The 14772-nt window shown below is 42.3% G+C and overlaps 1 protein-coding gene across 1 annotated transcript in view; it reads left to right on the top strand.

The window, feature by feature from the left end:
• Positions 1-14772, top strand: part of sdk1a (sidekick cell adhesion molecule 1a) — a 682245-nt gene that overhangs the window by 530467 nt on the left and 137006 nt on the right. Inside the window, exons 15-17 of the mRNA XM_068002895.1 lie at positions 4527-4674; positions 10065-10205; positions 12201-12382. Of these exons, the coding sequence (XP_067858996.1) occupies positions 4527-4674; positions 10065-10205; positions 12201-12382 (471 nt within the window). The remainder of the gene's footprint in view (positions 1-4526; positions 4675-10064; positions 10206-12200; positions 12383-14772) is intronic.

Raw genomic sequence — 14772 nt, 5'->3', positions numbered from 1 at the left:
CAAAGGGATATAGACAGGTTAGGTGAGTGAGCAAGGAATTGGCAGGTGGAGTATAATGTGGGGAAATGTGAGGTTATTCACTTCGGTAGGAAGAATAGAAAAACAAAATATTTTTTAAATGGTGAGAAACAATTAAATGTTGGTGTTCAGAGGGATTTGGGTGTCCTTGTACACGAAACTCAGAAAGTTAACATGCAGGTACAGCAAGCAATTAGGAAGGCAAATGGTATGTTGGCCTTTATTGCAAGGGGGTTGGAGTAAGGAAGTCTTGCTGCAATTGTACAGGACTTTGGTGAGACCACACCCGGAACACTGTGTACAGTTTTGGTCTTCTTACCTAGGGAACGATATACTTGCCTTAGAGGCAGTGCACTGAAGGTTCACTAGATTGATTCCTGGAATGAGAGGGTTGTCCTATGAGGAGAGATTGAGTAGAATGGGCCTATACTCTCTGGAGTTTGGAAGAATGAGAGGTGATCTCATTGAAACGTATACAATTCTTAGAGGGCTTGACAGGGTAGATAATATGGGGCTGTTTCCCCTGGCTGGAGAGTCTAGAACTAGGGGGCTTAGTCTCAGGATAAGGGATTGGCCATTTACGACTGAGATGAGGAGAAGTTTCTTCACTGAAAGGGTGTGAATCTTCGGAATTCTCTATCCCAGAGGGCTGTGGATGCTCAGTCGTTGAGTATATTCAAGACTGAGATTGCTAGATTTTTGGCCTCTAAGGGAATCAAGGTATATGGGGTTTGGGCGGGAAAGTGGAGTTGAGGTGGAAGATCAGCCATGATCTTAGGGAATGGCGGAGCAGGTTCGAGGGGCCTTATGGCCTACTCCTGCTCCTATTTCTTAGGTTCTTATGTTTCTAGTAAGTGTCCTGGGGCAGATAGCACATTTCCAATTTGTATTCCTGCTTTCTTTTCAGTTCTGCAAACACTGAAAAAATCTAACTTTTGGCTCCTTTTCTTTACATCTCATAAGATTCCAGGAGATAGTTCAGAATTTAGTAGAGAAAGACCTTAGTCAGCAAGTTGATATGTGATAAGACATATTTCTTCACAATCCTGAACACTCAGGAGATGAATGATATTAGATCCTTGTTTAATCCCTGTTTCTACCAAGCATCTATTGCATGGGGACCAAGTAAATTAAATAAAACATTATATCAGTGTGTTTTGCAAAAAGAACAAAAACTTCTGTAACTGCGAAATTAATGGATTTGGGAGCCATGCAGAGATGTCTGCTGAAATTGGGGAATCTAGGACTAGGGGGCATAGTTAGGACTAGGGGACATAGCCTAAAAATTAGAGCCAGGAGTTTCAGGAGTGAAGTTAGGAAACACTTCTGCATGCAAAGGGTGGTAGAAGTTTGGAGCTCTCTTCTGCAAACGGCAGTTGATGCTAGCTCGATTGCTAATTTTAAATCTGAGATTGATAGACTTTTGTTAACCACAGTAAAGGGATATCGGGCTGAGGAGGGTATATTTTTTTTAATTCATTCATGGAATGTGGGCGTCGCTGGCGAGGCCAGCATTTATTGCCCATCCCTAATTTCCCTTGTCTGGCGCGAATGTTACTCGCCACTTATCAGCCCAAGCCTGGATGTTGTTCAGGTCTTGCTGCATGCGGGCATGGACTGCTTCATTATCTGAGGAGTTGTGAATGGAACGGAACACTGCAATCATCAGCGAACATCCCCATTTCTGACCTTATGATGGAGGGAAGGTCATTGATGAAGCAGCTGAAGATGGTTAGGCCTAGGACACTGCCCTGAGGAACTCCTGCAGCAATGTCCTGGGGCTGAGATGATTGGCCTGCAACAACCACTACCATCTTCCTTTGTGCTAGGTATGACTCCAGCCACTGAAGAGTTTTCCCCCGATTCCCATTGACTTCAATTTTACTAGGGCTCCTTGGTGCCACACTCGGTCAAATGCTGCCTTGATGTCACCTCACCTCTGGAATTCAGCTCTTTTGTCCATGTTTGGACCAAGGCTGTGATGAGGTCTGGAGCTGAGTGGTCCGTGTGGAACCCAAACTGAGCATCGGTGAGCAGGTTATTGGTGAGTAAGTGCCGCTTGATAGCACTGTCGACGACACCTTCAATCACTTTGCTAATGATTGAGAGTAGGCTGATGGGGCGATAATTGGCTGGATTGGATTTGTCCTGGGCAATTTTCCACATTGTCGGGTAGATGCCAGTGTTGTAGCTGTACTGGAACAGTTTGACTAGAGGCGCGGCTTGTTCTGGAGCACAAGTCTTCAGCACGACAGCTGGGATGTTGTCGGGGCCCATAGCCTTTGCTGTATCCAGTGCACTCAGCCGTTTCTTGATATCACGTGGAGTGAATCGAATTGGTTGAAGACTGGCTTCTGCGATGGTGGGGATATTGGGAGGAGGCCGGGATGGATTATTCACTCGGCACTTCTGGCTGAAGATGGTTGCAAACGCTTCAGCCTTATCTTTTGCACTCACGTGCTGGACTCTGCCATCATTGAGGATGGGGATGTTTACAGAGCCTCCTCCTCCCAATTAAAGTTGTTTAATTGTCCACCACCATTCACGACTGGATGTGGCAGAACTGCAGAGCTTTGATCTGATCTGTTGGTTGTGGAATCGCTTAGCTCTGTCTACAGCATGTTGCTTCCGCTGTTTAGCATGCATGTAGTCCTGTGTTGTAGCTTCACCAGGTTGGCACCTCATTTTTAGGTACGCCTGGTGCTGCTCCTGGCATGCTCTTCTGCTCTCATTGAACCAGGTTTGATCCCCTGGCTTGTTGGTAATGGTAGAGTGAGGAATATGCCGGGCCATGAGGTTACAGATTGTGCTGGAATACAATTCTGCTGCTGCTGATGGCCCACAGCGCCTCATGGATGCCCAGTTTTGAGCTGTTAGATCTGTTCTGAATCTATCCCATTTAGCACAGTGATAGTGCCACGCAACGTGTTGGATGATGTCCTCAGTGTGAAGACAGGACTTCATCTCCATGAGGACTGTGCGGTGGTCACTCCTACCAGTACTGTCATGGACAGATGCATCTGTGACAGGTAGATTGGTGAGGATGAGGTCAAACAGGTTTTTCCCTCGTATTGGTTCGCTCATCACCTGCTGCAGGCCCAGTCTCGCAGCTATGTCCTTCAGGACTCGGCCAGCTCGGTCAGTAGTGGTGCTCCGGAGCCACTCTTGGTGATGGACATTGAAGTCCCCCACCCAGAGTACATTCTGTGCCCTTGCTAACCTCGGTGCTTCCTCCAAGTGGTGCTCAACATGGAGGAGGACTGATTCATCAGCAGGAGGTTTCCTTGCCCATGTTTGACCTGATGCCTTGATATTTCATGGAGTCCAGAGTCAATGTTGAGGACTCCCAGGGCCACTCCCTCCTGACTGTATATCACTGTACCGCCACCTCTGGTTGGTCTGTCCTGCCGGTGGGACAGGACATACCCAGGGATGGTGATGGAAGAGTCTGGAGACGTTGGCTGAAAGGTATGATTCTGTGAGTATGGCTATGTCAGGCTGTTGCTTGATTAGTCTGTGGGACAGCTCTCCCAATTTTGGCATAAGTCCCCAGTTGTTAGTGAGGAGGACTTTGCAGGGTCGACTGGGCTTGGTTTGCCTTTGTTGTGTCTGGTACCTCGCGGTCCGATGCCGGGTGGTCGGTCCGGTTTTATTCTTATTACGACTTTTTTTTTGCACGATTTTACAACTGAGTGGCTTGCTAGGCCATTTCAGAGGGCAATTAAGAATCAACCACATTGCTGTGGGTCTGGAGTCACATATAGGCCAGACCGGGTAAGGGCGGCAGGTTTCCTTCCCTAAAGGACATTAGTGAACCAGATGGGTTTTTACGACAATCCGGTAGTTTCACGGCCACCATTACTGATACTAGTTTTTTTTTAATTCCAGATTTTATTTAATTAATTGAAGTTAGGTCACAATGAATGGCTGTGTTCCTAATTCGGTGTGTTATCTGCTATTGAGTGATCGAATTAAAATTAGGTGCCAGAGGTAGCCTAGTGGCACAATACATTGGCGTACCAACACACTGTTCATGGCATGGTAGGGTGAAGGTTCAAAACCACAGTTCTCCACAAATGGTCCTGATCTCAGTTGATTGCTGTAGAAATGAAAGAAAGAAAAGAAAGAATTTGCATTTATATAGTGCTTTTCACAACAGTCAAGGATGTACTTTTGAAGTGTAGTCACTGTTGTTATGTAGAAATAATGAAGAGCAGATAGGAGGTGCTTTTCCTCAGGGAGGGAAAGTGAGATTAACCTGTGGTGGTGTACATCCTAGGGGCTGGTTATGCACAGCAGAACTCTAGGGAGGATGGCTTTATTACATAAAACAAACAAGAAAGATATATCAGTGTAGAGTTCAAATGAAATCTATTGCAGACTTGCGGTAAGGTTTCTTGACATGAGTTGTATTTTTGATAAATTATGTTGAACAGAACCCCGAAATTGATAAACGTTCTATCTAATCCTTGGAACTCTCTTCTTTGCTATTTTGTGTGGCTCTGTAGACTCACCGTGGAAAGTACAGTTACCTAATATTAATCCTGGAATGATGCATGTTACCGTGAGTGGATTAACATCAGCTCGCTCATACCAGTTCCGAGTGTGCGCAGTGAACCAGCTGGGGAAAGGACAGTACAGCACAGAAACCAACAGGTATGTAATTTCCCCATAGGGCAATCTATGCACAGTGTTGCTTTTAGTTTAATTCAAAGGAAGAGTGTTTAAGATGAGTGATAATACAGTGAACCACTTTCTCTCCCCAATGGTGGCCACTTTGCTTCTTCAACCAACTCTACCTATTGGTCCAATTGGGAATTGACAAATGTAAATGTAAATTCAATTTAAGTATCTACTACGATTTTTACTAAAATACTACAGGTTCTGTTTGAAACTTAGTTCAGGTGCAGCTCGCCAACCTTTTGTCATTTCCACTGTCGCAAATAATTATGAAGAGCTACTTCTACAAAGTATTGTAAGTGGACAAAAGCAACAGCAGTTTGCAGTTATATAGGCCCTTTAACATAAAGAAAGATCCTACAGTGCTACACAAATAGAAAGAGAGAACTTGCATTTTGTAGAGTATTTCACGACCTTAGGACATCCCAAAGCGTTTTACAGCCAATGAAGTACATTTGAAGTGTAGTCACTGTTCTATTGTAGGATGGATATAAGGAAAATATATGCCAAGCCTGGAAGGGAGCGATGAGGAATGAGGTCGAAGAAATGGGTTTTGAGAGGTTTGGGCAAAGAAGTTGCTTTTAGGCAGATTTAGAGAGGTGGGCAGATTTAGGGAGGGAGTTCGGGGGAGTAGGACCAAGACTGCTGAAGAATGTGCCCACAAAAGTGGGGTAAAGATTGTATAGAAGGAGACAGAGAAACGGAGCATTCAGGAGAGGGTTGAAGGCTGATGGGAATAGCAGAGATAGGGTCGGACAAGGCCAAGGGACAATTTATAGACAAATACAGGGATTTTGAATTTAATGTGTTGGTGGGCAGGGACGAGTGTTGGTCACTGAGGACGCAGTTGATGGATGAGTGGGATTAATGCGGGACAGAATACATGTGGCAAAGTTTGTGACAAAATTAAGTTTATGTAGGTGGTGGATGGCAGTGGGACAAGGAGAACATTAGAATAGTAGTCTGGAAGTGACAAAAAGAAAGACTTGCATTTATATAGAGCCTTTTACAACCTCAGGACATCCCAAACTGCCGATGAAGTACTTTTGAAGTTTGTAGTTACTGTTGTAATGTAGGAAACGCAGCAGCCAATTTGCGTACAGCAAGCTCACACAAACAGCAATGTGATAATGACCAGATAATCTATTTTTTTAGTGATGTTGGTTAAGGGATAAATATTGGCCAGGACACCAGGAGAACTCTCCTGCTCTTCTTCGAATGGTGCCATGGGAACTTTTACGTCCACTTGAGAGGGCAGACAGGACATTGGTTTAACATTTCATCTAAAAGACGGCACCTCTGACATGGCACGGGCAAAGACATGGAGATAGGTTTAAACAGAGTAGTGAAGTAGTGTGGAGGCAGGCAAGTGGTCTTGAAATTAAATAGGATGTGAGGGGCTAAAGCTCAGCTCAGGGTCAAACAGGACGCGAATAAGGTTGCGAATAGTCTGGTTCAAACAAAGAGAGTGGGGGGAGGGGGATGGAGTAGGTGGCGAGGGAGAAGAGTTTGTTCCAGGTGCCAAAGACAATGCCTTTGATGTTCCTAGTTTTCAATTGGAGAAAGTTGTGATTCACTTATGACTTGATGTCAGTCAAGCAGGCAGAGCCTAGAGGCAATCTAGGGGTTGAGAGAAGTAGTGGAAAGGTGGAACTGAGTATCATCGGCATAATTGACAAAGAACCGGGGGAGATGAAGAGAATTTTTTTTACACCACGAGTTATTATGATCTGGAATGCACTGCCTGAAAGGATGGTGCAAGTAGATTCAGTAGGAACTTTCAAAAGGGAATTGGATATATACTTGAGAAAGAATAATTTTTCAAGGCTACGGGGAAAGAGCAGGGGAGTGTGATTAATTGGATAGCTCTTTCAAAGAGTCAGCATGGGTATGATGGGTTAAATGGCCTCCTTCTGTGGTGTAAGATTCAATGATTCTATCGGTATCGGTGAAAACGGACCCCGTGCCTCCGGTTGATGTCGTTGATGGATAGCATGTCGATGAGAAAGAGTAGGGGTCCAAGAGCAGATCGTTGAGGGACCCCAGAGGTGATGGTGCAGGGAGAGCAGAGAAGTCTTTGCTGGAGATGCACTGGCTACCTTTGGATAGGTAGACATGGAGCCATGCAAGAACAATCCCATAGGGCTGGTGGACAGAGGAGATGGTGACATGGTCAATTGTATCAAACACTGGAATCACTCAGGAGAATAAGGAGAGCTAATGCACCATGGTCAGGCATTGCTTTGGCTAAGGCTGTTTTGGTGCAGTGAGAAACATGGAAGGTGGAGTATGGGATTTGAATAGTGAGTTTCGGGAGAGATGGGTACAGAGCTGGGAGGCGATGATATGTTTGAGGACCTTAGAGAAGAAAGAGAGGGTGAACTAATATCAGATGCATTTTAGAATACTAGTGCACACATTGTGATATATGTGGGAATGCAAAATTCAGTAGCCATTTCCTTTTTATCAACCTTGTTTGGTTTTAACTACTTGAAACAGAGAAAATTGGTTACATATATTTTCAATTAAGTCTAGATGAATTTTAATTAGGCTTCTGACAAAATGCTTTTTCTCCTTTCTAACAGTATGCCAGATGAAATATGGTTTGCTTACTGGGAACAAACAAATTGATTCTGGACTGCTTAATGTTGGCAAGTTTAGTTATCTGCCGAGCCCTATTTACTAGGTTGTAGGGATGTAAGAAATTCACCTTTGGTGGTTTTGGTGTTTGACGTTTGTGATTGTGGAGCGTCAAAGCTCCCACCCCCCACACACTGTGAGCAGTGAGGAAATCAAAAGAATGACTTAGAGGGGGAGTATAACCGCCTCGAGGATTTAGAATGTCAACATTTCAGTCAGCAGGGACTCAATCATATACATAGTTAACTACCCCTTGAAGAAAATAAAAAAATAATGTAAAAAATGGCACTAAGTGATTTCATGGGGAGGGTGATGGGTGATAGCTGTTCCCCCAGTATTTGGAAATGTAACAAAAAACAAAAAGGCTGCTGACACAATTGTCCCCTAACTGAGCATATAAAATCAAACTCTCGTCACTTCTCATTAAACGTCAATACAGCTGTGTGGTTGCAATTTCTTGTAAATGGCTGCAGTGCTAGTCTAGTTTAAAATTCTAATGAAAATGTGGAAAATTAGTCCGGGAAATCTCTTTCAGGAGGTGTTTTGTGTTCAGAAGCTGGATCCAATGGACTTCTCATGGCAATGTAATTCACCATTTGAGAAAAATGTTTAATAATTTTATCTGAATCATACCCATGGGATCTGAGTGTTTTTTGTGATTGGTGAAGTCTTTGGATTTAAAAAAAAAATTTATGTAGTGTTGTGAATCATAGAATGGTTATAGCACAGAAGGAGGCCATTCGGCCCTTTGAGTCAGTGCTAGCTCTCTGCAAGAGCAATCCAACTAGTCCCACTCCCCCGCCCTTTCCCCGTAGCCCTGCAAATTTGTTTCTTTCAAGTACTTATCCAATTCCCTTTTGAAAGCCATGATTGAATCTGCCTCCACCACCCACCCTGGCATTGCATTGCAGATCATAACCACCCACTCCGTAAAAACGTTTTTCCTCATGTCGCCTTTGTTTCTTTTGCCAATCACCGTAAATCTGTATTCTCTGGTTCTCGACCCTTCAGCCAATGGGAACAGTTTCTATCTATCTACTCTGTCTAGACCCTTCATGATTTTGAATACCTCTATCAAATCTCCTCGCAACCTTCTCTGCTCTAAGGAGAACAACCCCAGCTTCTCCAGTCTATCCACTTAACTGAAGTCCCTCATCCCTGGAACATTGTAGCAAATCTTTTCTGTACCCTCTCCAACACCTTCACATCCTTCCTAAAGTGCGGTGTCTGGAATTGGACACAATACTCCAATTGTGGTCGAACCAGCATTTTATAAAGGTTCATTATATCCTCTTTGCTTTTGTACTCCATGCCTCTATTTATAAATGTATGGAGACGCACAACACCCGGTTATAGTCCAACAGCTTCACCTGACGAAGGAGCAAAGCTCCGAAAGCTTGTGATTTCAAATAAAGGTGTTGGACTATAACCGGGTGTTGTGCGTCTCCTTACATTTGTCCACCCCAGTCCATCACCGGCATCTCCACATCATGGCCTCTATTTATTCCATGTGCTTTTTTAACCGCTTTCTCAACCTGTCCTGTCACTTTCAACGATTTGTGTACATATACCCCCAGGTCTCTCTGTTCCTGCACCCCCTTTAGAATTGTACCATTTAGTTTATATTGCCTCTCCTCGTTCTTCCTACCAAAATGTATCACTTCGCACTTCCCTGCGTTATTTCATCTGCCATGTGTCTGCCCATTCCATCAGCCTCTCTATGTCCTCTTGAAGTCTATCACTATCCTCCTCACTGTTCACTACCCTTCCAAGTTTTGTGTCAAGTTTTGTTAATATTTAACAAGTAGTATCACACCCTTCTGAGGCCATGACTGACACCTACAGCTTGCCGGTAATACACAAATAAGGTCAGTGGGCCGATTTGCCAAGGTTCTGCTGCCGGTCTCGTTAAGACCAGCACCATGCATTGCACCCGGATTTAATAAATGCAAACTCCCTCTCACATTTGTTATGTGTATGGACTTCATTTATTTTACTTCAGTAAAGATGCCAGTGACCTTTTCCTCATTCGCCTGTGGTGAGATTCTCTCATATTGCTTTCCCTCCATATCTTTGCATTGAATCTCCTCCTCCCACAAAACAACATTTTGTTCTATGTTGGAAAGCATTCTAGTTCAAACAGCCTTCAGAAACTGAGACAGAGACAAATCGAAACTGGGACTGCAACCCAAAGATGTCGAGAAATCTATGGACATAGATATTGACCAGGAGAGTATTAAAGGGACATTGCAGTTACTGAAAAATCTCTGGCAAATGGTGTTTGTATGCACACAATGCAACACATCCCTGAGTCTGCCTCGCCAAGAAAAATTATTTTCAGGAACTGCACTGAAAAGTGTTCAAGCAGCAGTTATGAGTTGTCTGTGCTGATGCAGAATTTTTCAGCACGTAATCTGAAACCACTAATACTGATTTTTTTGGAGCAAAATGACTCTGCTAGAAAACTCCCCGAAGTCAACATTGCCCCTTAAAGCTTTAAAATCAGAGGCACAGAAGGCTGTTATATTTTCTCATTCTCCATGGTATCTGCTTTTGTGCAGGAATTTAGCATTTTTAAAGAATATTGATTTAAGAAACGGTTTTACTATTCTACTACTTTATGATGCTTACATACATGAACTAATATCCATCAATAGAACAATGTACCCAAAGAGCATCCTGTATTTCTAATGTTTTGATGCATGGTGCAATGTGTTTGGTTTCAGGCTGCTGTTACCTGAAGAACCTCCTAGTGCCCCACCTCAGAATATTATGGCCAGTGGTCGAACAAACCAATCCATAATGGTACAGTGGCAGCCTCCCCCTGAGCAGGAGATCAATGGGGTCCTCAAAGGATACATCCTCAGGTACAAAGTAAAACAGTAATAAACTCTCCCAAGTCAAGAAACTTTCAGTTTAAAAAAAAAGTGGAATCCAAGTAGGAAAATTGTCAGCAAAGGGTTTAAAAGAAAAGATATATAAAATTATTAGAAATCTTTGAGATGATATCAATTGTGGTTTTTTTTGCAGTTACATTAAATCTTTACTTTGCCTTCATTTATGGCACAACACGGATGGTGGATGGGGAAAGACCGGGAGTCATTTCTTTTGGAAATTTAAGTATTAATAAAATATCACAGTACAAGTTAAGAATAACATTATAAACTGCCACTGATGCTGTTACTGTTTTTTGTGGAAACTGAACACTTACCCCGGGTATTTTTTTAAAATGCCATCCTGGTTTTCTTAGTGCATTTGCTGCTAGAGACAATTCCCGGAGGGACTGGTTGTGTGATGGATTAACACCGTATCCTTGCACCTCTGGGACCCGAGTTTCAATCAAGCCTATACTAACTGGATGAAAGTGTACTTTTTCTGCTGCCTGTAAAAGTCCCATGTGAAATTAATTTTAGTCAGTCTCAATCCAGTTATTAATGGGCATAGGGCCCACAGCACAAAATTGCCCATAATTTGACCCTAATTGACATGAAATCATCAACCTCACTTAGAGGTCATGGGGAAGACAGGTGTGGGAAATGGAAACAAGCATACCGAAGCGGTAGAGGGCACAGCATATCGTTGTGGCAGCGAAAAGCGAGTTTTTCTTTTTATCTTGATGTGCTACACTGACGCTGGAGTGCTTGAAGCTAACACTGAGTGCCCAAGGTGCAAAGGTGACCCATTCCCTGGTCTCGACATCGCTTGCCTTAATAAGCAGCAAAAAAAGGATGAAGGATGTGGTGCAATTCCCATTGCAGTCGCTGGCCCTTCAATGATACCAGATGGAATATTTTAACAGCTGTGCTGGGTAGATGCAGACTGTAGTGAAGATGGTGTATAGCAATTTAGCTCACTGCTGTTCTTTTCATCCAGCACAATTATCATGATTTACAATGATCACACCAGAGAGAGAAGTGCTAATGAAAACAACAAAATGATCCCAGGATATTAATAACAGCAATATTGAAAGACAACTAATAAATTAGTTTAGGGACAGGCATGACATGATAAAACAAAACAACTTTAAACAGTTGTTAGATGTGTTCCCAATATATTCTTATTTTGGCAATATGATAATTAAAAATCAGGAGAAAGTGGTGTGTTAATAAAACATCTGAACTTGAATGTGTGGTTTTTCAGTTCAATTTATTGTTCATCCCTTGTTGTTTTCAAAAATGTTCAAAGCATTTTAATGACAATTTTATAGAATCTCACCAATCCTGATTGTAAGGTTTTCCCAGGTTTTAAAAACAATAAATACCATAAACCAAATGTGCAAGTCGCACTTTAAAACAAGATTTTGTGACTAGTTCAGGTGATCAATTTATACCCAGCCCCAGTGTAAAAAATATGAGTGCAACTTTTATATCAGTGCAATGTATATATAATTTTTGTTGTATTTTAAAATGATCTTAATCCACCTCTTTTTTGTTTTCATCTATTACAATTATCATTTATGTTTTTTTAATTATCACATCAAGGCCAATATAGACAAAAAAGCCACAGACTTTGGACAATGAACATTTCAGTATTTTGTGATATTTGAATATTTTTAGCAATATCCTCCAAACTAGAAAGGAAACCACCTGTCATATTTGTAAAATGTTAACAAACTTGTAAAGTGTTAAAGTTCCGAGCAGAGGTGTGTATTAGAAAACATCAAAACCGGAAAACTATTGCTCCTCATTTTTGTCACAAGTTCTGCACAGGCCGTTGCAACAATATATATTTCTTTAAAGTTATATATCGGTATCATATCACACTAACATTATTCATTGTTTCGTTTGTATGTATGAGGTGGATCCAATTCCTCTGTAATTCCCATGATACCACTTCGAGTTTCAATCTTTTTTCCTTTGTAGGTATCGACTTGCAGGTCTTCCAGGTGGATACCAGTTTAAGAACATCACTAGCCCTGAAGTGACCTATTGCCTACTTAAAGACCTCATCATTTGGACCCAATATGAAATCCAAGTTGCGGCATACAACAGCGCTGGGCTTGGTGCACACAGCAGGGCAGCAACTGAGTACACGCTGCAGGGAGGTGAGAAAATCACTTTCAAAGATTTGCTTTTTAAAAATTATGTCTTTCCTTACTCGCCGACAAGCTTCCCCTCAAGGGCTACCATTGTCCTATTTACAGCTGTTTCAACTAGGCAGTAACAAAATGAGCCCCAGGCGTCTGATAACTTTGACATTGATGTCAGTCCTTGCTCAGTCAAATGGAAACAAATTTTCTTTAGCTGAGACTGTTCTTTCAGTTGTGGTGAAATGTAGCGGTATTATAAATTACTCTAACTGCCCCATCCTTGTTTTATGTTGAATTTCACTGTTGTCCCACAGAACAGATTCACTGAGGATTGATGAAACTCATCAGCAGCGTGGCTGGTGAATTTAAATTTCCAGGAGTCCTAGGAGTAAAACCCATCACTGCAGAGATTGCAAAGCAAACATCTTTCTTGTTACTAGCTGATCTCCTGTGGCACTTGTCCGAGTATTCTGAGGTCTGGAGCTGCTAAAATGAAACTGTGTTTAATCTGACCTGTCCCTTTAAAACCTCTGCTCAGGTACTTCCTGTGTGGAAGTGATCAAATCCTGAGGCTAATTGCTGAGGGAAGTTTCTGTGTATGGGCAGCTGCTTGTAAATCCTCAAATCCTAGGAAAGAGGCCAAATTATAATATTCAGAAAAACCAGCATGAAATGCTTGCCTTTCTTCTTTATAAATACTTCTAACACTTTGAAGTATGACGTCTGAAATGAGGCAGGTGCAAGCCTTTATGGGCTAATTTTACTGACCCTTTTCGATGGCGGGCGGTGGGGGGGGGGGATCTTCCATTTCCCATGTACAAAGGTCAAGGGGAAAGGGTGAAGGCTGTGCCTGGCCTCCCGCTTTCTCCTGTTTTGTGACCATGGGCCGCTATGGTAAGCAAACCAGGACTTACGTTAAAATGGGCAAGTCCAAATCTTCTCATGGGTTTCAGGATTCTACCCCTATTACGGTAATGCAAATTAACATTTGTATTTGAGGCAATAGCCAAATCCATGAGCAACTGTTTTGAGACCATCATTGTTTTATCTGTGCAAGGATGGCAACAAGATGAACAATAATTTGAAAAAAAGAAGCTTTGAGTCACTTATTTTAAAACAAAACTCTCTCCCCATCGGCTCAAAGTACTCATTCCATCAATTTTTTCCAGTCAGTTTGATTTTTTTTTTCATGCTGTTTGTCATTAAAGGGAGGAATGGCAACTGATCTTTTCAATCTCACTGCAGCCATTACTTTCATACGAATGTTCAATCTGAACTCGGTGTCAACTACTCCACTGCATACTAATTTAAAGTTAGTTTTTGAATGTGCAGTAACCATCAAAAAAAACCTTGAGTTAATGAAGGGTTGGATTTCTTGTGCCAGATTTACACCAGTGCCTTCCAAGAAATAAGTCAGGGTTATGAAGTTTCAAATCAACTTCAGCTGTATGATTGTCTTGAACAACTCTTAAAACTACTGGATGAATTACAGTTTGATTAACTTTCAAGCTTATGCAATAGTTTGCTGCAGGTTTTATTGGGTCATAAAGCAGTCATGTTGAAGAAAGTTTATTTTCTTCTCTTGGTTAGGTGTCCTTGTGGCCAGTACCATTTTCCCAGCTGAGAGAGTGGGCGGGCAACATGTAGCCAGGCCCTGCTCGTGGCATCTTTGAGATATTCTTCTTGAATGTATACAAGAACTTGTGTAGACTCACCTCTGGTTTTCCATCGTTCCACGTGGTGATGTTTAGTCATCTCTTGTTAGCACAGACATGACCAGTCGCTGCAGATGTGACCCTAAGCCCCATCATCCCAAGTGCCAGCATTGCCACATAGGAACAGGAGTAGGCCATTCAGCCCCTCGTGCCTGCTCCGCCATTTGATAAGATCATGGCTGATCTTTGATCTAACTCCATATACCCGCCTTTGGCCTATATCCCTTAATACCACATATCAATTTCTTTTTACGATTTCTTGTAAAATAACATTTCAAGTTTTACTCTGTACACTAACATGTTAAAAGAAAACATGTTTCAGTATAGTTTGGACAATCAGATTTTGATTGTTCAATGACATTTCTGTATCCGAGTGTGTTTTCTCCCCGTGATGTGCCCAACTACTGCGACTATCGTGTGAGTTCTAATTTGAGCAAATCAGAAGGGCTGATGTGCAGAGTGAGACTTCCAGACCGACATCCCCAGAAAGGAAGTGTGAATCAACCTGCAGTACTCCCACGAACCTCCACGCTGTATCAGTCCTTCAATAAAATGTGTCATTCAGTATAAGATGCATGTTAACAGATCTCCTGTGTCATTGGTATTATTCTGCCAAAGTTGAGCTAAGCCTTATTAAGACCAGAAAGTCTAATTGCTCTTAAGTAAATAGAAGCTCCTGTCATTCAGAGT

This window comes from Heptranchias perlo, chromosome 22, assembly GCF_035084215.1.
Source record: "Heptranchias perlo isolate sHepPer1 chromosome 22, sHepPer1.hap1, whole genome shotgun sequence".
NCBI classification, from domain to species: domain Eukaryota; kingdom Metazoa; phylum Chordata; class Chondrichthyes; order Hexanchiformes; family Hexanchidae; genus Heptranchias; species Heptranchias perlo.
The sequence above is the reverse complement of the archived record's forward strand: the minus strand, read 5'-3'. Positions and strand labels throughout refer to the sequence as shown.